Source organism: Symphalangus syndactylus, chromosome 15 (assembly GCF_028878055.3).
Source record: "Symphalangus syndactylus isolate Jambi chromosome 15, NHGRI_mSymSyn1-v2.1_pri, whole genome shotgun sequence".
In the NCBI taxonomy this organism is placed as follows: domain Eukaryota; kingdom Metazoa; phylum Chordata; class Mammalia; order Primates; family Hylobatidae; genus Symphalangus; species Symphalangus syndactylus.
In genome coordinates this window covers 44,234,713-44,261,162 of record NC_072437.2, presented here as the reverse complement: position 1 = coordinate 44,261,162, position 26,450 = coordinate 44,234,713, and the positions used below count along the sequence as shown (strand labels likewise).

The 26,450-nt window shown below is 35.9% G+C and overlaps 1 protein-coding gene across 23 annotated transcripts in view; it reads right to left on the bottom strand.

The window, feature by feature from the left end:
• The window catches only part of MYCBP2 (MYC binding protein 2), a 284,800-nt gene that overhangs the window by 159,774 nt on the left and 98,576 nt on the right, over nt 1-26,450 (bottom strand). For 22 of the 23 annotated variants that reach the window (XM_055244152.2, XM_055244162.2, XM_055244155.2 and 19 more), the window contains 8 exons: nt 23,799-23,918; nt 22,824-22,905; nt 16,025-16,142; nt 10,187-10,391; nt 9,401-9,554; nt 4,579-4,751; nt 3,423-3,548; nt 3,206-3,333 (listed from right to left, as the gene is read on the bottom strand). In XM_055244152.2, the coding sequence (XP_055100127.2) occupies nt 3,206-3,333; nt 3,423-3,548; nt 4,579-4,751; nt 9,401-9,554; nt 10,187-10,391; nt 16,025-16,142; nt 22,824-22,905; nt 23,799-23,918 (1,106 nt within the window). Of the gene's footprint in view, nt 1-3,205; nt 3,334-3,422; nt 3,549-4,578; nt 4,752-9,400; nt 9,555-10,186; nt 10,392-16,024; nt 16,143-22,823; nt 22,906-23,798; nt 23,919-25,412; nt 25,518-26,450 lie in introns of those variants that run through there. The other variant, XM_055244164.2, reaches the window with a different exon arrangement.

Genomic DNA, 26,450 nt, shown 5'->3' with positions numbered 1-26,450 from the left:
AAGAATTAGGGGCTATTGGGAGTAAGTCTATGGTTGGGAATCGAATTTACAGTTTTAAATAGGCTTACCAGGGAATGAAGCTCTGGAGGTGATGGGGAAGTGGGCTAGGTAGGTGCTGAAGTGAAGAGAGCTGTAGTTAAGATGAAACAGAAAGTGAAGAGGTACTGAGATTTGACTGTGCCTGGAATGTCTGAGGAACAATAAGCAGGCCAGTGTCACCGGATTAGAGTGAAAGAACTAGTAGAACAAAAGGTCAGAGAGGTGATGACAGCCAGTTCTGATGGGGACTTTGTAGGTCCTTCTAAGGCTTTTGGTTCTCATTCTAACAGGAAGACACTACAGGATTCTGAAGAGACAATGATGCAATCTGTTGTACATTTTAAGAGAATCACTCTGCCACACTCAGAACAGAATAAATGGGGCGAGGACAGACGCAGAACACAAGTTGGGAGGCTACTATAATAATCCAGATGAGAATGGCTGTGGCATGACCCAATCTGATACCAGTGGCAGTTTTCAGAAGTGTTTAGATTCTGGATTCATTTTGAAAGTGGAACCGACAATATTTGCTGCCGAAGTGGATGTGTATAAAACAAAGAGTGGAATCAAGGATGACTCCAAGATTTTTGGTCTGAGGAAACAGAAGAATGAAGTTAACTCCATGCTGAGTCAGTTAACCGGGATGGGGAAGAACATGAGGATAGCAGGTTTAGGCAGATCATCAGAAGCATAGTATTGAATATGTTACCTCCAAAATGCCTATCAGACAGTCATGTGGAGACACAGCGTAGGCTGTTGTACATATTGGTTTAAAGGTCAGAGAAGAGGTTTATAAGTTTAAAAGTCATCAGAGATAAATGTCCATGAGGCTGGACCACTATGAGGAAGAGAATACTTTTAAAAGATGTTAAAAACTGAGTTCTTGGCACTCCAACATTTAGAGGTCAGGAAGATGATGAGCAACCAGCAGGAGACTAAGAAGAGCAGTCAGTGGGACAAAAGGAAAATGAAGTGTGGTGTCCTGGGGGACAAGGGAAGAAAGTATTTCAAAGAAGAGCTCAATTGGGTTAAATTCAGCTGACTGGTTAAGGAAGATGAGAGCTGAGGCTTGACTACTGAATTTAGCAATATGAAAGTCATCAGTGTCCTTGACAAGAGCAATGTCAGTGGTGGGGGCAAAAATCTGAATGGAGTAGGTTCAAGTAGGAATGTTAAGAGAGAGAATGGAGACAGAAAGTATAGAAAGAATATGTACAGAGACTAGCTAGGTGGCTAGTCCAAGACAAATACCTTTGCCTAGGGTAGTGGTAGAAGAGTCTTTTTTGTGGGGAAGAGATATAGGAGGCCTATCAAGAAAAATGTCTAGATTTCTGGCCTATGTATCAAGCATATGGTGGATGGTACTAATCATGAGAGAGAGAGATCAGTGGAAGAGCATGAATTCAGTTGAGATATTATGACTGATAACTGATGTGCCTTTAACATATTTACATGAAAATGCATCAAAGAAGTCTGATTTGGAGATACAAATTTGCGGATTATGGTATGCTGATGGCTATTAAAACTTTGGGCTCAAAAGAGAATACACATGAGAATATGTGAAGGAAGAGGGCCTAGGGCTGGGTCTTTGAGGAACTCCTACATTCAGTGGCCAGGTGGAAGGGGATGAACCTACAAAGAGATAGAAGAAACAACTAGAGGTATGAAAACAAAACAAAACAAAAGTAAAGAAGGGCTTAGCAAATGTATACATTACAGAGAGGTGAAGGGAGGGGAAAAAAAAGACTGACTGCTGTTGAAAGGCCTTAGTCCACTCACTGGACAATTGAATACAAAAGGCAAGATCGTTTCCAGAGGATAGGAGGAGTGAGGTAAAATTTGAGTTTGAAAAAGAAAAATAGGGCCAATATAAAAACAACATATATTGAAGGCCTCCATAATTCTATATAGTGTTTGAAGATATGGTCCACTATGTTATTCACTATTCCAAAAATAAAAAATCTCTTAGAGCTAGAAAAAAATATACCCTCCTGATGAGCTTATTAGACGTTGTCAAGTAGAACTACATAACACATTGAGGTTGCGTCTCTAACGTGAGGATGAGTCAAGACATCCTAAAATAACCATTTTAAAGCAGTTGCACTGAAATGAGCCAAACTACTATTTTTCTTATTATCAAAATACATGTGCTACAAGAGTCCTTAATCATTATTCTATCACTATACTCCATATAACTATAGGAGCTTTAAATTTTTACTTTATTCATTCTTACATTATCTGCTTTTTTAGCATATGTATTCCAACTATAACCAGAAATAAGCAAATATTTCTTTAAGTTTGTCAGTTCTGGTTGGGCCTCCATGGGGAATGTCCTTGGAAACCATCATTATGAAGAAGAGTGTTAACATATTGATATCACTTTTAGATATTATTGAGAGAACTAAGAAAATACCTCCTAAACAGATGACATTTAATCGAGATTTTTTTGTGAAGCCTGCTATTGAAATTCAGGCAGAAACTATAGTTTTCTCTTTCACTTTTAGAGCAAAATCAGGTAATTTGAGAAGCAGAACATTCAAGCTACTTAATGAATATTCAAAGAATGAACATATACTTTATTTAGGATAATTTGTTGGCCCTTTTGGACACGAATAGGTGTGGTGAACATATGACTCTCAATGATTTTTAGTTTGCCTACCAGATGGAATCCCTCCCTAACACTATCTCTCACTTATCCCTGGTCTCCACTCCTGGGGTGAAGATGTCTGTTTACATACTATTTGGCACTAAAAATGCTCAAAACTTTTTAGCTACATCAAAATGTCCCTAAACAGTTGTGCCTCCTCTGTCATTAAAATGGTATAAGAAAGTAGCCACATAAAAAGGTGCTGGTATTGCTAGGCCACCAGAAGTTCTATACGAAGGACTGAGATATAGCCTTTCTTCAGTCATAAATTGTTGAAAATAATTTTCCTTTCATTTCTTCCCTTCTTACAGAATTTTGATTTTTAATGAGTTATTAATTTAGTATTATTGTATTCGATTTTAGCAATGTTTTCTCTATCGCTTTTTAAAAAGAAGCATTAAAAACAAAATAAATCAAGTTAAAAAGGAAAAAAATTAAGACATTAGATAATAAAATAATAAATTAAGTCAAAATCAGTATGTTCAAACAAAAAAGGACAACATTGTTGATGAACTTTACCTTAATTTTAGCAGTATATTCTCCTCTACCTCCAAACAGACCAAGACCACCAAGTAAAATATCAGTGTCAGCACTGAAACGTATAGCTTCTACTGAATGGGCAGAATAACCCCAGCCTCCTCCATGACCTAGAATATATAAATCATAATCTATGTTTTAAAAGATCCATATATATTTCAGTTGTAAGACAATATTTCCTAAACCTAAGTATACATACTTTCAAACCTGTTTACCACACTATAATCTTCTTTAGAATAAACCTTCATTACTGCTTGAGTCTCTTCCTCTGTACTTGCCACACCCATTTTTAAGTCCTGCATAGCTGCCAAGGTATCAAGACAACCTAAAACAACAAATAAACAAAATTTAACTCCTTGAAATTAAAATGTCCTATGGTATTGATGACATTAAATGCTATAGGGGATAAATCAAAATAAATAAACTCGGAATGTTACTCCAAGCTTTAAACATCATTTCATGGAAGAATGCCTAAAACCAATACAAATTATCCCTTGTCTGATTAATGATCATATTTGAACATGCCATACGACAACCTTTTACACAAAACTGGATCTCTGAAAAGTTGAAATCACTTAACCTTTGAATTCTTACAAGGTTCTTCCTTTTATGAAACTCTCCAAATTAGTTTGATTCTTAAAGTACTATTTGAGGAAGACACATTAGTGTCACACAAACTTAACACTAGTTTTGGATGTCTACAATAGAAACCAAAATGAAATTTGAGAAAAAAGAAACAAAGTTAAATTTATGATACAGTAATTATATTTAGGAATATGATTCACAACTGCAAGTGCTAGAGTCTTAAAATGAGTCTTTTTAAGGATCATTTTTAAAAGCAACAAAATATATAGTTAAGTAGTGATATAAAATTTCCAGCTACGAAATAAATATATTGCAAAAGTACTACGTCTCAAAGTAATTAAATAAGAATGAAGTTGATATGCTGTGGAAAACTGTGTTATGTAAGAAGAAACAGAAGACGTATATAAAATTAATTACATTTTATAGAATTTGTTATTTAAAATAATATACATAAATTAAATATTATATACTTGAACATTTTATCATATCTTTAAAAGTTTATACATTCAAGTTGAGCAAAAACATTATTTTTAAGGGTCTACCTCTGGGAAAATTAAATAATTGGGCATACATAAATCTTTGATAGTGTTAGTACAGGTATCATGTATTGTTTTCTGTGGAATTAGCCTCTTAGAGGATTTAACTTATTTTGTATATTATTATTATTTAACAAACAAGACAGAATTACATATAAATTTAACTACTCTAAAAAAAAACCCTGGACAGCACACATTAATGTCAATTAATGGTACATCAAATCGCAACCCTACCTAAAATGTGCAAAGCTGCATGAGATCGGGTAGTGAGGGCCCTTGATCCTGTTGGTAAGGCAAGTTCAGGACTTAGGATACTACATCTGGACTGCATGTCTGCTGCAGAGGGAAGCCTGGCATCAGCAACCACTGCATTGTAACACCACAGCTCTCTAGTATTTGGTCGAAACCTTTAAAGAAAAAGAATAATTACAGCACCTCAATGTGGTTTTGTTTTAAAAAAAAATTCCTAAAACATAACTGATGATACAAAGAGAATAGATAATATAGTCAGCTTAAAGAGGAAAAATGTAGTTCATTATCTTCCGGATCTAAGCTAAACATATAAAAAAAACTATATCACTAAAAGTGAAATAATTTGAAAATAGTAATGTAGATTATAATACTTAAATAATACAGAAAATAGTAATGTAGATTATAATACTTGACTGTATAAAGTTTTGATACATACATATAAATATGAAACTCAACAAATACCCTATTAAAAAAGTTTAAAGACAAAGGACAAGTTGAAGAAAAATGTGAAGTGTACATGTGAGACAAAGCTACAATATCCCCAATGTATAAGAGCTAGAAACAATCAATCCATAGCAAAAATTGGCAAGGATATGGAATGCTATCCATAGAAAGGAAGCACAGATAGAATGGATGTGGATGTTCGACCATATGAATAAACAGTCAAAACCAATTAAAAACTATTAGGAACCCACAACATCTTCATCATCGAATTTCTCTTATCTCTTTTGTAACAAAAACTTCAAAAAACTATCTCCACTTCCTGACCTCTTTTAGGGCTCAGGAAGTGAGGGATGCAAGCTGTTGTTTAATAAATATAGAGTCTCAGTTTTCCAAGAAAAAAAGTTCTGATGATCTATTTCACAATAACATAAATATACTAAACACTACTGACTGCAGACTTTCAAAATGATTAACATGGTAAATTTTACACTGTATTTTTACCACAATTAAAACATTAAAAAATTTTTTTTTTTTTTTTTGAGACGGGGTCTCGCTCTTTCGCCCAGCCCGGAGTGCAGTGGCGCAATCTCGGCTCACTGCAAACTCCGCCTCCCGGGTTCACGCCATTCTCCTGCCTCAGCCACCCGAGTAGCTGGGACTACAGGCGCCCGCCACTGCGCCCAGCTAATTTTTTGTATTTTTAGTAGAGACGGGGTTTCACTGTGTTAACCAGGATGGTCTCGATCTCCTGACTTCGTGATCCGCCCGCCTCGGCCTCCCAAAGTGCTGGGATTACAGGCGTGAGCCACCGCGCCCGACCCATTTTAAATTATTTTTAAAAAGCACTTAAAATAGCATTTGGGAGAAAATAAATTATATGATGGTAGCTTCTATAATTAGTAACATTAATATTATTGCATTACTGCTTTTGGGAAGTTCTGTTCATCTCATTGTTTAGGTGATCATTCTTTTCTCTCTGGTTGCTTTTAAGATTTTCCCTTGGTCTTTAGTGTTCAACAGTTTCACTAACTCTCTTGATGGTAAATAATGGAAACACATAGTTTCTAATATCCGTGGATTCAAATCTCTTTTTGGTTCTGGAAAATTCATGGTAAGAGACAAGAAGAGACTAGAAATTATCTGCCCATCCCCCCACCAAGCCCCACCCGCCCCAGATGAATGAGTATCCGACTGCTTCCTTTACTCTATGTTTACTTTAACTCCAAATACAAAATTCACTGTTCCCTCTACCCCTTCCTTTTCATGTGCAACATGTGGATTCAGTAAGCCTAATCAAAACCCTACAAGAATGTGACCACATCCTCTCATTTTTTCTTTTCCCTTTCTCCTCCTGCTCGCTTTTCCTCTTTAAATGCTGAAGCCCTCAAACCTCTTCAGAAAATGTACAGGGCACAGATCCTACTGTGGCTTGTCTTTTCTTCCCAGGCATCTCCTCAACCTTGGCAAAATAAACTTCTAAAGTGATTGAGACTTACCTCAGTCATTTTACAATTCTGTGAGCCTATCTTTTAACTCAGCAATTCTACATTTTAAAAGCTAGCTTGCAGAAATATTTCCACATGTGTGTAAAACTCTGTGTGTCGATACCTGTGTATTTGTTCACTGTAGCATTGTAGGTAATATCGTAATATTAAAAAAATCTAAAATGTTCACTGATGGGCAGTTAAGTATATTTGGTATATCCAGACTACAGAATTCCACAATTTTAATAATGAAGCTGTTCTTGAAATACTGACTTGGAAAGATCTCTAAATTATTTTTGAGCAAAAATCTAACTTTTAGAGTAGGTATGTTTTTATTTACATAAAAATAAAAATACATGCATTTTAAAAGATGTCAGACGATATAAATCAAACTTCATACTTGTGATCCACAGAGAAGGCTAGTGGGATTCGGTATGGGAAAATTAACAGAGTATGACCATCCTTTTTCCTGTATGTATTTTTGCTTTGTTTTTAAAAAAATAACACAAATTCACATATTATTTGTGTAAATTTGTATGTGGGAAATAAAACAGGTGTTCCTAACATTTATCTGCTCTTTATAGATGTTGTTTCAAATTACTCAAGCAAAGCTGGCTCCTAAAGAATATAAAAGGAAGCAGATGCAGGCCAGAAGGAAAGTGAAAGTAAGCTAATATTGGATGTGCAATGCATATGATAATTATAAAATTTAAGTGCCCCATTGAAAAACACAAAAGACACAAAGCAGCCAGAAGTCAGGATAACAGAAATCTTGATCCTGATTTAAAGAAAAATACCTCTAAGCTGTTTTACCAAAACATCTCTTAATCTCTGTTTTCCAACAATGGAGAAATTGATCAAGGAGCTGGCAAGGCATTTGAGATCATCTGTCCCATTGCTACTAACATAAGTGAAAAAGACAAGGTTCAACCAGCTGAATGTCATACTTGAGAGTTCTGTTAAGACCCCAGGGAAATGGTTCTAGTTCAAGTAAGTTTTTACCATTAGACTTAGTTATACTGTTATTGCTAACTTAGTGAACGCATCCAGAAACAGATTCCACACTGCCAATTTTTATTTTTGTTTTGCTAATGCAAATTTACTTCATTTAAAAATAAAACATGTATGAACTACAAAACAATAAAACATCAATTTACACCTAAGTCCAAACCAGAGCCTGCTCTTTGGTAACTAAGTCTCTTGAACATTGACTTCTAATCAGTAAGTAACTGCAGCCAATTCTATGTTTATATCTATTCTCCTCTCTATCCCCTCCATTCTATTCCACTGTGACCATTCTAACTTTGGTTCTTAATACCCCATGTCTTCATAAGAATGATCACAAAAGACCACTCACCCATAGCCTCTTGTTATTTCATCTACCCTGCACAATGCTGCCAGGGAGATGTAATCGATTTGAGATGTACTCAACTCAATACTGGCCACTATGCCTTCTCATAAAATGCCCAAATAAGAGAGTAAGCTGGCCAGCAACCTGGGAAGTGTGGCAGTCTCTTCACTCTGAATGCAAGCCTCATGATTAATCTCTATTTTGGAACATGGAAGAAAATTACCAAGGAGTTGGCAAGGCACTTGAGATCATCTATCCCATTGCTACCACATGGCCTCTTGGAACTTGGCTGTCTGATGAGAATGCAAGCAGGCATGGGTAGAAGAAGGAAGACAGAAAAAAGTCTCCTCACTCACACCACTTCAACGTTTCAACTTACTGGAATCTTGTCTACTAAGGCCGGCCGCAAAAGGAAAGAAGTGCTCAGCCCTGTGCAGAGCCACTGTGGTGATGGCAGGGTACCCCTCCTATTAGTATCCAAAGCTAGAAACGCTAAGAAGGGTAACTTATTTATTCATTTTGTATATAGAGCACCACAATAAAAAATTTTTTTCTTTTTTTTTTTTTTTTTTTTTGAGACAGAGTCTCGCCCAGGCTGGAGTGCAGTGGTACAATCTCAGCTAACTGCAAATTCCGCCTCCCGGGTTCACGCCATTCTCCTGCCTCAGCCTCCCGAGTAGCTGGGACTACAGGTGCCCACCACCACGCCCGGCTAATTTTTTGTATTTTCAGTAGAGACAGGGTTTCACCGTGTTAGCCAGGATGGTCTTGATCTCCTGAGCTCGTGATCTGCCTGCCTTGGCCTCCCAAAGTGCTGGGATTACAGGCGTGAGCCACCGCACTTGGCCCAGCACCACAATAAATTTTAAACAAATGCAACATAATTTCTTGAGTCTCTTTTGTGCCTTAGTCATCTCTATGTTTTAATAATTTCCAGAATGCATATAATCCTGTATATTTCTCTACCAGTAAGAGTATTTTTTAATGCACATTCTTAAAGGGCAAGCTCAATTATCTTCTTTATTCTTTATTGTCTTTGACATAATTTCCTCCTCATAGTTAGTAATAATTATGAGAACAAAAAATAGAATGAATTCTATACAATATAAACAGGATTGATGACAGACTAAAAATAACAGAACTCTCAACAGTAAAATTAATAATTATAATGATAATGGCAAACACTTCTATGACACCTACTATGCACCTTTGTAGTATTAGCATCCCCATGTCATAAATGAGAAAACTGAGGCACACAGTCAAAGTAACTTTTCCAGGGTGACACAGAAAGCAAGTTGTGGAGCTGGGATAAACCTAGGTAGTGTTGCTCAAAATGCATGCTCTTAACCACTATGCTACACTATAAAGGTCCCTGTGAATCACTGAGACAGAATTGCGGTTATTAGATAAACAGGAGAGTACTCCTGTGTGAAAAGTCCGCCTGTAAATAAAGTTTATATTGCCATAAGAGTATAACTGCATCAAAACTTATTTACTACTCTGTTTTATAAACTGAGATGCTTACCTCCAAATTACATCATATACAGGATCAAGACACACACCAAACCCTTGCAGATCCTCTTGTTCTGAGTCATTAAAAGTTTTACAACTCCCATCCACTTTATTTATCAGAAGGCATTTAAATGGAGGAGGTTCTGATATAGAAGCAGGTACCAAGCCTTAAGAAAAAAATATTTATATATAATTTTCATATATATTACCCTTTTATATTCTCCAAAACCCATAAAGTAATATTATCTCCATTTCTCAGATGAATAAGCAGAGAACAAAAGAGGCTAAGTAATTAAAAAATCTTTAAGTGGGAGAATTAGGACTAAAACCTCAAGATGTCTAAATCCACAACACATGCTCCTAATCTCTTGCTATACCACTCTATTATATAATTATTCACAGTATCATGGACACAGTATAGATTGATACCTTGGTCTTCGTGAAATTTCAAAGTTTGATTTATATCACCTCCCGTAAAAATTAATTTCTAACATTTATTTAGCAAGAAACAATACATAAAAATCTTACTCTAATATGGATTTTTTCCTACTAGAATTTAGTTTATAGTTCTACCACTGTCTAGCTCACAAATACTGTGGTTTCCAGATCTCCCAATTATTCCATTCTTTCAGCACACAGACACATATAAACAGAGACATTTACAGGCTTTGTTTAAATTTCTTTGAGCAGAAAGAAAACAAAAAGCTACAAAAGTACATTTCATTACAGGGAAAGATAAACCATGTACTATCAATCAAGACAAGAGTTTGGAGGGGCATTCATTTATTTCTGGTATTACCTATTATGTGTTTACTGGCAAAAATTTCTGATGTAGCAAGTACATGAGAATTAATAAGTGCTTCATCAATTCGTAAAAAAGTCTGGTCCCCACTTGCACCTATCCAAGTAGCTTTTCTTCCATATTTTGATCCAATGTTAGGCATGGGAGCTGGCTTTGCATTCCAATATGGCACATCCAAAATTGGTCTGCCCAGTTGTCCTTTCTAAAAGATTAAATAAACCACATTAGCAATATTGCTGTGTAAACAATCTAATTTTCATAAAGTTAAGGAGGCAGTAGATAAAAATCAATCTACGAAACCTTATTTTTCACCAATTGTTAGTTTGGGTTTTTAAAATAAATACAATATGTAAGAAATTTGGACCAAATATTTATAAAGTAACAAAATAATTTCTATTATTCCTGGAAAGTCTTATAAAGTATATTATTCTTAAAAAAAGTTTGAAATATTTTCCATGCAAGAAGTATCTCCAAAATACTTTGTCTTCACCTACATTTAAATGAAAAGTATGATAAATACATACAATATGTTAAAATATTAGTATTCCAAATTGTTCATTTAAAAAGTCACTTTGACATAGTAAGTTGATAGTATAAAACAAAGTCACTATTGAACTCATATAATCTGAGAATATCCAAGTAAAAAGACCAAAATAAATACTGAAACTGTGAATACAATTAGAAAAATATGTTATGTTATTTTCACATGATATGTCCCTAAGTTATTGCATTTATGTTTTAAAATAAACAGCACAATCAATGGTAAGGTATGATGTTTTAAGTAAATAACTATTAACCAGTTTAAAAGTATGGCTGTCTATAGGGACCTGGTCAGGTAAGAGTTTAATTTAAAAAGTAATAGGAAGTTTCTCACTAGTAAGCCTGTAGCTGAAAAAGAATAAAAGAATGCTGACATTGACTCAGTAGATATTCCTCCACTCTTGGCTCGGGACCTCTCTCCCCCTACAGCATTCTGGAACAAGGGAGCGTGGAGCACTGCGAACACTCTGGTCACATTCTTATCCAACCACCAGGTAGCACAGCAAGAAAACACAGCCACAAACTAACTGTGGAAGCAACTGAGCTTCAATCCCTGGACAGAACCAGGGAAGGAAACACGGCAAGTGCATGATTAGAGAAGCAGCCAAAACATTCAACATTTATTTCTCACACTCTTTTAAGATCTGTCCTTATTTTTTGACAAAAATAAGAGAGCACAAAAATGTAAACAGGGGCCAGGTGCAGTGGCTCACGCCTGTAATCCCAGCACTTTGGGAGGCTGAGGTGGGAGGATCACCTGAGGCCAGGTGTTTGAGACCAGCCTGGCCAACATGGTGAAACCTCGTCTCTACCAAAAATACGAAAATTAGCTGGGCATGGTGGCATAGGCCTGTAATCCCAGCTACTCGGGAGGCTGAGGCATAAGAATTGCTTCAATCTGGGAGCCAGAGGTTTCAGTGAGCTGAGATCATCATGCCACTACACTCTAGCCTGGATGACAGAGCAAGATTCTGTCTCAAAAAGAAAAAAAAAAGTAAATAGTGAGCAAAATATATCATATTCAGGGATATATTCTGCTTTTGGAGGAAAAATAGATTAGTTATCTTTTTCATTGACTATTGAAATAAATATGTATTCCCTTACTACCAACTAATATGAAGAAAAGCAGTCCAAAAATGTGTTAGATACCTGGACAACCCCGTAAGGACCAGAATGTGGTTATAAATAAGCTACACTTAAATTCATAAAAGTTCACAACTAGGACTGCTGGGACTGGAGGACAATGACTGTCTGACTTCAAATCTTACCACTCACATAACCGCCTCAAAAAAGTATGCTGTGCAAACAAATCTACATGTGACTCAAACCTTCAGCAGTGAAAGGAGACAGCGGGTGTCATGATCTCTATGTTTCCTGTAAGCAGAAGAGCCAAATTCCAAGAATTCTCTCCACCCACCTGCTACTGCAAACCTGAGCACGTGCAGAGCACAAAAGGGGAAGTTCTTAAGAAGAAGAACAGAGGCGTGTGGAGAAGTTAGAAAAAGCACAGAGAAACACATGCCCCCAAAAAGAAAGTTAACCTTCAATGCCAAAATACTAAATATGGATCCGAACTTTGAGGATCAGAGCACCAACTAAAGGCAAAGGAACTTGGAAGTAAGCAGGACCATTCCTCACCCATCAGACCGGCACAAATTAAAGGTACCACAACACATTCTGTTGGCAATTCTGCAGAAAACAGGCAATCTCATACACTGTTAGTGTGAAAGCAAAATACAGGAGAATTGTTAACATCTCACAAAACTACATAGGCATTAACCTTCAACACAGTAATCTCACTTCTAGGAATTTATCTCAAAGATACGCCTCTAACAATATTCACTACTATCATTACAAAGTATTGGAAACCACATGAATATATAAACATAAGAAACTGAATGAATAAACTATCATATATACACACAATGGGGTATTACATGGAGGTAAAAAAACGAAGAGCTTTATGAACTGATACGGAGTGATTTCTAGGAGAGATGCTGAAGCGAAAAGAGCAAAGTGCAAAAGAGCATATATAGGCTATTACCTTTAAAAAACGGGAAAGGAGAAATATATTTATGTACAGTCACATGTCACTTAATGACAGGGATATGTTCTGAAATATGTGTCATTAGGTGATTCTGTGATGCTGCGAACATCAGAGTGGACTTATACAAACCCAGACGGCAGAGTCTACTACATACTTAGGTGATATGGTGTAGCCTATTGCTCCTAGGCTACCAACCTGTACAGCATGCTGGTGTACTAAATACGGTAGGCAACTGTAACACATTAGTAAGTATTTCTGCATGTAAACATAGAAAAGGTATAGTCAAAGTACTTATTATAATCTTATGGGAACACCTTAGCATATGCAGTCCATCACTGACCAAACTGTATACACATACATATATATATATATATATATATATAATAGTGTGTCTGCACGCTTATATATCTTCACAAGAAAAAACACAAGAAGAATAAACTGTAAAACAATGACATTCATTACCTCCAAGTGTGGAGTGAAAGGTGTGGGGAGGCAGGAATGTCAAGGATATGGGAGGAAGTGACACCCCTTGAGTATACAATTTTTGTATAACAACTTTTAGCAACATGTAAATGTTCTATATATTTTAAAAATGAAATAAAACTTAATCAAAGGACAGGGTGAGGGGAATCTTAAACCGAAACAAATGAGCCCCACTCTATTCCAAAGGAATAATTTCCACTGAAAGGGAGTAACAGAGAGAATCCAGGCCACTCATGGACACTGCTTGACTGTACACCTTCAGACTTGGGGTGGGGAGCAGGTGGGAGGGGAAAGAACAAGAATGACCTTTCAGTGAGTTTGTTTTTTTGAATTTGTACAGGTAAAGCAAATATAAAACTATTTTAGACATATTTGGGGACTAAGTGAGAAATAAATATATTGATATTGTTGAGAGGAAAGATTCTTACTGAGGAAGAAAGAACATAAATATAGAACAGGACAGGTAAGAAAGAATCTTGTGGGAATGGACTGGAAGTAGAAGTCACAGTGTGGGCTTGTTTCTTTTTCTTTCTTTCTTTTTGAGACAGGATCTTGCTCTGCTGTCTAGGCTGGAGGACAATGATGGAATCACGGCTCTCACTACAGCCTCAACCTCCAGGGCTCAAGTGATCCTCCTACCTCAACCTCCTGAGCAGCTAGGACCACTGGCATGTGCCACGACACCCAGCTAATTTTTTTAATAGAGATGGGGTCTCACTATGTTGTCCAGGCTGGTCTCAAACTCCTGGGCTTGAGTGATCCTCCTGCACTGGCCTGCCAAAGTGCTGGGATTATAGGTATGAGCCACCACACCTGGCCTATGATTTCTAAAATACATACATATATGTGGACATATAAATATATGTGTACTAGAGATCCAAAGACGTCCTGTAGCAATGAACACTTCTAGTGCCCAGTTAGTGTCTAATACTATTTCCCACTAAAAAGAATCAGGGTTCTTGAAGAAATGGCTGATTCTAGGACTCATACAGGACCTGTACAAGATAAACCCTGAACAACTTGTTATGCTGGAAAGAAAGGAAGTGCTCCAAAAAACAAAGGGGCATGTCACAAGAATACAGGAGCCAGCTTGAAGGGGCTCCCGCTGGCCAAATCGGAGATAATCTAAGCACCCAAATAATTAAAGATGATAATGAAGAAAATACAAACACCTGAGTCTACACCAATAATAGGTAGAAAAACAAGTAAACAGGAAAGGAGGGCTCTTGCTTAGAGTAAAAGGCAAAGTGCCTACTGGAGTTGAAAAAAAAATCACCATTTTTTAAACATTATAGTAAAGATTAGCTCAGGAAAGAATGATCAATGGATGCTAAATCTAGAGGGAAATTTTGATGAGAAGCAGGCATCTTAAAAGTGTCAACCTACAGGTTGCTTGTAGTTTCAAAGGAGAAACAGTATAGAAATCAGACATTTGATCAGGTGATCAAAATTTCCATAATCAATGAGGAGCAGATGGACATTCTGAGCCTTCAGATGTGATGCAGTGAAGGCAAACACAACATCACTTACAGAGTATCTTGGCCTGGGTGCACAACCTGCATCTAAACATGAGGACATATCAGAGAAACAAAAATGAGGAGGATTCTATTTTTCAAAACAGTACTATATACTCTTCAAAAATGTCAATGTCATAATAGACAATACACAGCTGTAGAAATGTTACAGATTAAAGGAGACTAAAGACACACAACAGGCAAATGTAATGCCTGATCCTAGATTGGAGGGGAAAGAAATGCCAAAAAATAATTATTAGGTCAATTCACAAAATACAAACTAAAGTATGTAGGAGGTAACGGGCCATAATGTACATAAGACATTCTCAAAGGATTTGAGAAAAAAAATGTTTTATATACATACATACACACACACATTTGTGCATACATACATACTGTGTATGTCAGAGAGAGAACAGCCACATGTGCAATAATAAAGCAAATGCTGGATCAAAATGTTAACAATGGGTGAATCTGGTTAAAGACACTAACCAGATATTCTACACACTGTTCTTAGTTGTGCAATCTTTCTGTAAGTTTGAAACCATTTTCAAATAAAATATTTTAAGTACACATTTACAGTTTTTAAAAAATCAAAAGCTGTAAATGTCATCTCAGACACTTAGGTTCGAGAGTTCTTAGTAATTACCCACATCAGAAATGGTACAAGAGTATTAGCACAGTCTCGCAAAGATTTTTCTTGATATCTACTACGCCCAAACTACACAAAATCCTTAGAGCATTTTCACTCTTTAAGCTTTGGTGCAGAGAGAGGGAGAGAATGCGCACAAGCGCCTATGTAACAGACAGGCGGATAGACTCAGAGGGTGGAAAAGGAAAAAAGAAAGTATAATTTTAAACAAATCGAATAAAAAAACTAGGCTTTTAAAAGGTTACAAAATAGCATAGTTCTATATGTTAAGAAAAATTCATCTCTACAAGTTAGATGAGAAATAACCTTTCATATGACAGAATTAGCTCTATTGAATGCTTAAAGGACTTTAATCTGAAATAAACATGTCCAATTCTAACAAAGCTGTTAAATTCAATAAATTCTAATGCTGAGCTAGAGAGGAAAATTACTTCAAAGAATATCATTCAGGTTTAGTGTGTGTTGGGGATGAAGGCATGAAATATGCATATGTAACAATTATAATTGTTATATTCTGGAAACAGAAAAAATAGCTAATATAGACAAATTATAAGGCAATGATATAATGCAATATTATTAATGTTTTAAAAATTCCTTACAGAAAAACTTCCAAATGTGAAGACCTGTCCATCCATTAAAAGTACTGCCGTATGGTTGCTGCCTGCAGTGACTTGTGTGCTAGGGCCTGGCAATGCTTGAACAAGAGTGGGACATCCCCTAGGTTAAAAAAAAAAAAAAAGTAAGTCAATTTCTTACAAAACTCAACTAAAACAAAAACAATAAGTAAACAATGCAATAAGGAGTAGAAAAGACAAAAGGCACTAATAAGAATATTCAGTAAACATTTAAGTGCTAAACGCCTATCTCCATTCCAGGAACTAGGTAAACAAAGATGAAAAAGACAGTTGCTGACTTTAAGGAGATCATCAAAAAGATCTTCTAAATGTAATCACCCTAATTACAGACACATAATAATTTCTGAAAAACTGGTGCTACATTTATTTTTAATCTGGTACTCTGTATACTGACTGGCCTGTTAGAGATCTTTATAAATATTTATTGGATGAAATAAAAATCATGTAATGCCTTAACAGAAATTCAATCCAGGAACTAGATGAAATAATTTTATGATCCTCTTTTCTAACTTTTATCACTAAGCTGTAAGTTTAGATCTTAGAATCACAGTTAATCAGTCAAAACACAGTATCATGAGAGGCATTAGAGCAGTGACTACAAGCTCAGACTTTAAAGCTAGACTGGCTGGGTGTGAATCCTGGCTCCCCAACTTAATAATAATGCGACCAGACTTCGAACAAGTTTTTCATTCTTTTTGTATTTCAGTTTTCTCTTTATCACATGGAGAATACTAACAGACGGTGTCTACCCCCACAGAGTTCCTGTGAACAAGAAAGAGGCCCACACATGTCAAGTGCTTGGATCAGTGTCTGGCACACAGTTAACACTTAATGAACAGTAACTATTATGATAAATGACACCCTAGTATCCTTTTCTACTTTTAACAGCCATTTTTAGTAACCATTATCTGTAATTAGAAACACAACCATTATAGAAATAGTCCACACATAGTAGGAGAGCTCTGCTTTTGAGACAATGTAATTATGACACTTTAAATTTTAAAAATTATACAAAATACATATTTTTAGTGATTATTGAGACTGCAATGAAAAATGAATTGGAAAACGGCAAGACTGGCAGCTGGAAACCTAGTTAAGAAAATTTTATAGTAGTTTGGGTAATTTATGATGAAGGCCTTAACTAGGAGCAGTGCAGAGTGAAAGAGATGGTGACTTTGATAGCTGTGTAAGGAACAGAACTGATGAAACTTGGCAGATGATCGATATGGGGCAAGGAAGATTTTTTTTGCTTAAGCAACAGAGTAGATAGTGGTAACATTCACTTAAGCTATGAGAATGAATGAGATCTAGGAAGACTCTTTGAGAGAGAAATGAGATCCTAATTACCCTTATGAGTCTCTTCTAACATTTTAGATATAGACTGAGGAAGAACAGCTCACAGACATCTAGAATAAACCACACAGAAAGAAAGAACTTAAGGAGACTCATTGGAGGAGTAGGTTTCAAGCACGGAAAATAAAGTACATGCCAAATGCTCTAAGGAGACATACAACTAACCACTCGATTTAGCAGAAGGAGGTCTCTTTGGTGGAAGCAGGCACCACAATGCAGCAGATAAGGTGTCAGAGAATACACAAAGTAGCTTTAAGTATCCCAGCACTAAAGGGAAAAAGAAAGGAGAGCCAGCAGCTAAAGGAAAAATGAAGCTGAAGGAGAGGATTTTTTTTTTTTTTTTAATGATAGAGATTTGAGGAAGTTTAAAAGGTGACTCAAAATAAAGACGCTAAAGACAAAGGTTAGAGAGAAGACAGGAAACAGAAATAGATCTCTAAGGAAAAGGCAGCTAGGTTTCATAGCGTGGACACGACAGGTTCCTCTTTAACTGTAACATGAGGAAAGAAGCAGAGAAGTGGTATGGATGGAAGTAGGTTTGCAGGGTTGGTGGGCTGAATAATTTCTTATATCTGTTGCAATGCACATGGAGGTCCTATGCTAAAAGGAGGGAACAGGTGAGTGGAGAGTTTGAAGATTTGAGAAAAGGTGTGGTGGTAGATGGAATAGATACATACCGAGAGCAGGAGTTTTCAACTTGGATATAAAGGACTTCTAGGAAGTCCATGAGTGAGCTTCAAAAGATCTCCTAAATTTGCAAGCGAATTTTTAAGTGTATATTCTTGTATTTTTCTGGATAGAGACCCCATGTCTTTTATCAAACTCTCCAAAGGTATTAAGTCAAATAGTTCAATACTACACAACAGGAGGATTAATGACCATTGTAGAGGAACTGGTTGAATCTGGAAATTAAGTATCAATCTGCATAGGTATGGTGATTTCTTACCTTCCAGAAGCCTAAGTATAGGCATAGGAAATATTAACAGATTGATTCATGCTTGTGGTTTTATCATGTCCTAGTACCACGACCAAGAGAGTGGGAAAACTGAAGAAATTGGTAAGAGTATAGGTGAAGAAATTAAGCAACAGTCTTTAACTAGAGTAGGAAATAAAGTTAAAAAAGGGTGAAAAAAGAGTAAAAAAGTAGAGGGTTGTGGGGCATAAAGTCAAAGGGAAGTAAAGTAGGGCTGCATCGCAGAAGAAGAAAGTATCATCAGATTATGGATATTTAAACTTGAGAAACTGAGACACAAGAAGATTAAGTATCATCAGATTATGGGTACTTAAACTTGAGAAACAGACACAAGAAGATTAAGTAACCTGGCCAAGATCATATAGCTACCAAGTGACAGAATCAGGACCCAACCTAGAGACTGAACTCGGTCATCTGGCAATATAACACATTAAATAAAGAGAATACCAATAACATTTTTCCATCTTCATTATCATGCACACCACAATATTGATCTTAAACAACACATTATTAATGTGTGCTATACAGTAAATTCCAGTTAACAGCTCTTGATTACTAGAGACTTTTCAAACATATTCTCCATCTGTAACCCTTTATTTCAACTATCTGTAAATGTTTTGCTTTGTTGTAGTTAATACATATGCTATAGAAGCTTTGTTCCTCCCAAGATTGTTCCTCCATAGACATAATCAATTCCTTTCTCAATTAATAACAGAGTTCTTGGTTGCTACTTTCCAAGTCCCACAAAAGTCCAGACAGACAGGGTAACTGAGTGCTTAAGACTGAAGCAGTCTTGATGAATATCTAATCCACTAGGCACAGTATATAGATAGGACTACTGCATTATCCATTTTAGCTCTGCCCACGCTTCATGTAATCAGTCTTTCAGTTACCACTCAACGGAACAAGGACCAAAACATTCCATGCTGGAAAAGAACAACTTTGGGCAGTTAAAACAAATCCCACCAGTGTTTAATCTTAAGAAATTGTAGTCATATGGTTGGTAAGAAGTGAAGAGCTGAACCTTGCCTCTACAGTCCCAGGTTCGATGACTCTGTAGCATCTACCAGTTACTACACCACTGTGTAGATCCTACCAATGTTTAATCTTCATAAGAAACCCTGATATTTTGTTTCAACATTAAATGCTATCATATTTCATGAAGATGATAAATTCAAGCTATTTAAAATACTGAGCATATTGCTACAATATTATCACCTGAGGAAGTCTGGCCTGAAACTGCCCTGTATCTCTTCAGACTTGGGAATCAAAGAATGGTGTTCACTGGTATAATCAGGACCACAAAGTGATGTTTTTAGGTAATCTCTTCATTTTAAAAGCTGACATGAACACCTTCCCTCTCAGCGGCCAACACACCTCAGTGTGGTGTGGAAGGATGTTGTGCTCATGCTGCTCATTCTTCTGAGTGCCAAGTGCACAGTAAGATAACACAACCTGACTATAACATGGCCATGCTTTTCACTACTTCCCTTTCCACTCCGGCAAGACCATGAAATACTGCTATTTGCCAATTATCTTCTGTGAAGTGCCCTCTTTGCTGCATACATGACTGAGACCCCATCTTATCTAACTGCAATGCACCTTTCCCAATTTCTACGGCTCACACAATAACCACCAGCGAAATAACAACAACAACAATAGCCAGGATGATACAAATAAACCCTCTTCTGTGTCCCAACTCTCAAATGAGGAACAGAATAAAAAGTTACCACGTTCTTCCCCACACAGGTTATAGTCATCCTTCAGCATCCATGGGGAATTGGTTCCAGGATCCCCTGCAGCTACCAAACTCTAGGGATGCTCAAATCCCTTATATAAATTGGCATAGTATTTGTACATAAATTATGCACATCCTCCTGTATACTTTAAAACATCTCTAGATTACTTATAATACCTAATACAATGTAAACATCATGTTAATAGTTGTTATACTCTGTTGTTTAGGAAATAAGACAAAAACATCTGTACATGTTCAGTACAGATGCAATTATTGTAGGCCTATATTTTCTGTCAAGATTGATTGAATCCACAGATGCAGAACCCACAGGTACAGAGGGCCAACCGTAATTACTACCCAGATTCAGCCTCTGCATTTCAAAGCAAAACATCAGTTGGCATCTAACACCTGTGACAGTAATTGCTCAACACTGTTGATATTATGTCATATCCAGCAGACACATCTGATAAAGTAATTCTGCCAAACACATCTTTTGCTCTTTGCAAGTATGATATTTGTCATTAAATATTTATGATTGTGATAGTTTTACAAATCTCTTGATAGTAGTATCAATTTCATGTTTCACTTGTGTTTTTAAGAAGAAGTTCAACTCAATGATACCTTAATTGTCTCATCATTAGCAACAAAATTTATAAATGTAACTCAGGACATTCCCTTTCACTGCCATTTTTTATGCAGTGCCCACGGATCTGACCCTGCCTCAGCTCGAGGGGTAGAGAGTGGTTCTCATCCTGGATACATATAGAATCTGGCGACCTTTTAGAAAAAACTCTGATGCTGGCATCCTGTCAAGGACCACTTCCCAGCCCTGTCCCACCCACAAGCCTTCCAACACACACATCTCTTAGAAATGCTGGATGTAGAATCCACATATGATATTTTTTCAAATTCCCTAAGTAATTCTAATATACAGCCAGGGTTAAGAATCACTAGTCTTTACCATGTAAATGGCAGAATTCCATCCCTGCCACAATAGTAGAGTGAGTTCAAGACACAGTGACAACCTTGAATTTTATTTAATGACTACATGAAGATAAGTTCTCTTTCTTTCACTGTATGTAAAGGAGAAACCATAAAAGTCCCCTTGATTCTGGCATATACACTTTGACTACAAGGAAGAATACGGCAGAGTAGAGGGTCAAAAAGGTAAGTTTTTGCAGCAAAGTGAATTGCTGAGAGAAGTCTGACTTGAAGCTGCTCTGTATCTTTCCAGACTTCATAAATACTCCTGTTTCCATGGTGAGACAACCATAGACACAGACCACTCAGATCTCCTTCAAGACAATCTGCTAGAGAGAGCAGAGTTAACTATTATAACAGCCTCAGGTGCTGTCCCTTTGGATGCATGAGGACATTCGTCCCCTGGGGTGCTACCAGCTGTGACTGAACATGGTGAAGGTATGAATGTTGGTCTATTCCTGCCGAATGCAGGACCCTTCCAAAGGTATCCTCAGCTTGGGGACACATCACTGGCCTGGCTAAAACTCTCTTAATGCTATGCTGGAAGCTAGACTCCTACCCAATTCTTCCTTCTCTTTCTCCTTTCATAGGGTCAAAACTACATCGTATCCGAAGGCCTTCCCTGTCTGTGCTTGTGCTTTTCCCCTTTATCTTTTTCACAGGAGTTTTCCCCTAATAAATTCTTTGCACATCTAATCCTGTCTTGGCATCTGCTTTCTGGAAGACCTGAACTAATAAAGATGGATTTTCTATTACTTTTGACCAAAAGTATTCTCACTGCATTACGTAGAATACAAACTTGGCTGCTGTAATGAAAGACAAGAGGGACTTCAAGATAGAAGTTTATTTCTCACGCAAGAAGCATGCAATTTAAGAAGCTGATGACGCAGTTCATGGTGTCAGAGACCCAGTCTATGCCCATCTTATGGTTCTGCCATTCTCAATACATAGTCTCCAATTTATCTCTGTGATGACTTCTTTAGTTTCTGCTACCACGTATTCATTCCAGCCAGCAAGCTGGGAAGGGAGAAGGACAAACGGAAAGGTACACTCTTTCCCTTTAACAGCAAGATTCCAAAGTGGCACCTATCACTTAAGTTCATATGGCCACATCCTGCTGCAATGGAAGCTGAGAAAGGGAATCTTTAGCTGCATGATCATGTCACAAACTAAAACTCCACTACCAAATGAAGTAGGGATATTAGGAAATTACTACCAGTCTCTCTACTACTATTTGCAATAAGTCAAAATAGTTAATTAGAGAGACCAATAGGTTCTGTCCAAAAATTATTCAAAAGCTTCAATGACTGTATGTTATTAGACCAAAATTTCAAAACAGACATCAGGAATATGTTTGAATCCACTGCTGACATTTTTAAAAAATACAATTCACTATCTTTTCTATTGCCATGCACAGCCTTTAAAAAGATAATTGCTAAGAATATAGTGATATTTTGTGATAATCATAATCACTCTCCTATTTAAAATATATATCAACTTTTCTCCTGAAACTACAAAATCCTTTATCCCCACAAAAGCACTCAACCATAAGATCAGAAACCACCAATAATTCATGGGCCACACTTTGCAAAGCAGTGGTACAATATTATTTTAATTCTAGAAATATATACTTAAAAAGAGAAAAGAAAGAAAAAAGAAGGAAAAGAAAACAGAAGAAAAAATAACTCTGGATCTTCAAATGAAAAGTTAGCAAGTACCTGGAGGTGACATCTCCATGTCCTAGCTGCCCATGCTGCCCATAACCAAATGTATAGACATCTCCATTTTCCATTAAAACCACTGAAACCAAAACACACAGCTTTATTTTTTCATTATATGCATTTTACATTTCTATCACAACTATACTAAAAGCAGTGTAATTTTCACTAAGATTTATAGCACCATTAAAAATAGGTAACTGAAGGACAAAGTTATATTTAATGAGAAATTAATTTTAGTTCTGCAAAATATTTTTGTAGGTCATATAAATGTATAATTTTTTCATAATACATACTTAAAATTCTTATAAATGCCATTTAATAACATTAATTCTTATTAACACACGGGTTCAGGTCAACTGTAAAATCTTCTTAATAATGAGTAACTGCATACAACATATTGTTCTCTCCTATCTAGGATAGGAGGTCTGCACAATTACGTACAACATCAATGAAACAGCAGAACTTTAATGTCTGTTAATACCTTATCAAATAATCTTCAAGGAAGGAATTTAACATTTTTCATTTTTATAAAGGTTGAACAGTACAGCATAAGCTAACCCAAATGCCAATAATTTACTAAGAATTATTTTCTACATTTTAAGAAAGTAAATTTGTTGACATACATTTATCACCGAACATTAACAAAATATGGGAACATGTTACAAAAACCACAGCATTCTAGAATTGAAAGAGATTTAAGGGATTATTTCATCTTCCAGAATGTCTTGAATTATAAAAGAAGTCCATAGGAAGACAGACTAGAAGTTAGATCTCTAGACAAGTACCTGTTCCATCATGCCATAGTTGTTTAAAGAGATTCTGTAATAAATACAAAGGTCTTACAGATTTGAGAGATTGCCACACTACAGCTTTTAACACACAGTTAACAGGCTATGTTCATCAAATCTGAAGAAGTAAGTTACTGAGCACAATTGTAAAAACGCAGTTATACCCTAAAATTCCAGCCACTACCTGAATGGTGAAATCCACAGCTGACTTGGACTGCCCGGAGCTCACAGTCAAATCGCACAGAGCCTGGAGGGTATGTTGTGATTTTGCTTGCATCCTTTTCGCCTCTTTCTCCACTTCCATCTGCAAGTGTTATAATTTGTGAATTATGAATAATTAAGCCATTATTCATCTTCAAAATAAAAATTTAAATCAGTTTATTATGGAAGAACAAGAGAAAAATGTTAAAAGGAACAAGCAAGAAGAATCTGTAGCTGTTAGAAGTGATAGATCAAGAATCTACCTGCAAAGAAGCAATTTTGAAAAGATAGACTATATACTTCCATTTGCAAATATCACTAAATTAATAAAAACAGAGATAAGATCTGGTTATGGATAAAACCTTATATAATAAACGGGTCATTAAGTTATAGAAATAACAAAATTTAAAATGTAACAGTTTATATGGGAAAATTTAGTTTGCATAAAAAATTACTGCATGCAAAGTCATTTAACAATTATTTTAAACTTAGTGATACTGTTAGTACTAGCCATTTTAAAAAAATTGCTAATGGATTCACAAGTGACTTAGATTTCCTAAACAGATCTTAGAAAGGCTACACTGCCCACAATTATTGTGAAACTCAACTGAACTTTTCAAAATGTATAAAGACCAAAGAGCTTTATTCAATATATGCAGTTCAATGGCCTATTCTTATTCATGTTTCCTGTGCCACCATCACCTTCAGCCACATTGCTTTGTGGTTTTCTCCCTGTCCCCAATCACTACCCTCAACCAAATCTTTTTTCTGCTTTCACTCCTTCTTTCCTCTTCCCTTCTTGTAATTTCCTTCATTGAGCTTGCTTTAAGCCTTTTCTTTACCCCTGGTTTTTGCAATCCAACTTCGAATTTTCCAACAATCTAATCATAGCATCAAAAACCACATTCCAGAATATAAAAATTTTTGTTTGGAATGTGTAAATAACAGCAACTTACTTTTTCTAATCACAATGTACTTCTCCTACAGATCACTAACATATGACCTTTATATCATCAAGATTCAAATTCCTTGTACACAGAATAAATGTAAATCTGGAAGGAATTTCATAAGTTCAACTAGTCTAAACCACTCTCGAGTGGTATAGCAACTCTAAACGAGTGTGTATTATATGAAGATACATATGTGAATCTACAGACACACACTTTCTATCCTGTATTTTCATTGTGCATTTTAGAATGTTAAACAGAATAATATTAAATCGTTTTGTGTTTATTCTTTTTTTTACCTAAACTTTAGTAACATCCAGGTGAGACAAAATCCACCTACATTATAACTTTCCTTTCCGTAACTAAATGACTATGATTTCAAGAAGCCTGAAACTCTTTACGACACTAGGACAGTAAAACCTCACTAATTCGGAATAACATAGAACAGGTAGGCCTGTGTGGCTTACTGGAAAAGTCTTAATCATACAGAACACTGAAGTAAAAATTCAGTTTTATTACCTTCAAGCAGTACAGATTACAGATTAAACTAAATGCTACAATAAATAGAGTGTGGTTACCTACATTATATTTCAAAATAGGCCAATATTACATTTAAAATGTACCATAAACATAAAAGTCCTTTAACATACAAGAATTAACTGCTGGACCCAGAGGCTGAAGGCACGTGGAAGGAATCCTTCATTTCTTGAGCCCTTGGTTTGAAAAGCTAGTGATTTTAGACAGGTTTCCCCTTATAAGTATGACCCTGAAAATTCAGAGGAAGAAATTATTTTGAATTTTTTACTCAAAAAAGATCACAAATACTGCATCTCAAATATCATAAATTCAGAATTAGTGAGAGGTTTTACTATAATAGGATGAAGAATATAATTCCTCTTCTGCTAAATTATCTAATGTGGGTTTGCCAAATTAAATCAAAGAATGGATGGACTAAAAAAAAAACAAACAAACAACAAAAAAAAACCACATTTAGTTTCACTCCATCCAAAATAAAATATACTCAGTTCAAAGCCTCCTCATGTTGGAAAGATAGTGGAATGGTAAAATATATGCAAAGGCCTACACACACACACACACACACACACACATACACACACACACACACAAATACATATCTTCCAAAGGCTATTTAATAAGATGCCAGATGTAAAGAAATTTTATGGCTTTATCTCAATTGGTAAAAATGTCTAATTATTAAAACCAAATGAGATTTAACATACAAAATACATTGTGTTCATATGATTCTGCCAGACTTAATTAAACATTTCAAGTATTATTCCACTTTATACAAATGTATTGATGCCTAGTTACAAGGTTTTACCTTTGAATTTAGCATTTTGTCTCCTCCCTTGAGTAGGAGATTAAATATAGACATAAATCCCACAATAGAGACATAGCATCAAGGAAGGAGATTATTTTTAAAGGCTGGTAATTTACTGAATACAACCACAATGACTAAAAAAGTAGCAGCTATTATTTAGAGGTCAAAATAATACTAGAAACATTTTGTTCACTGAAACAAACTAACTGTACAAAACAACTTCTCAATTATTATAGACAGTGAAAATCTCACAAGTAAAAAAACTGAGATGAGGGTCTTAATCATTATCAGCAGTAGTGGCAGAATTAAAAAATATATATATATTATATATCTGTATATGGTATTT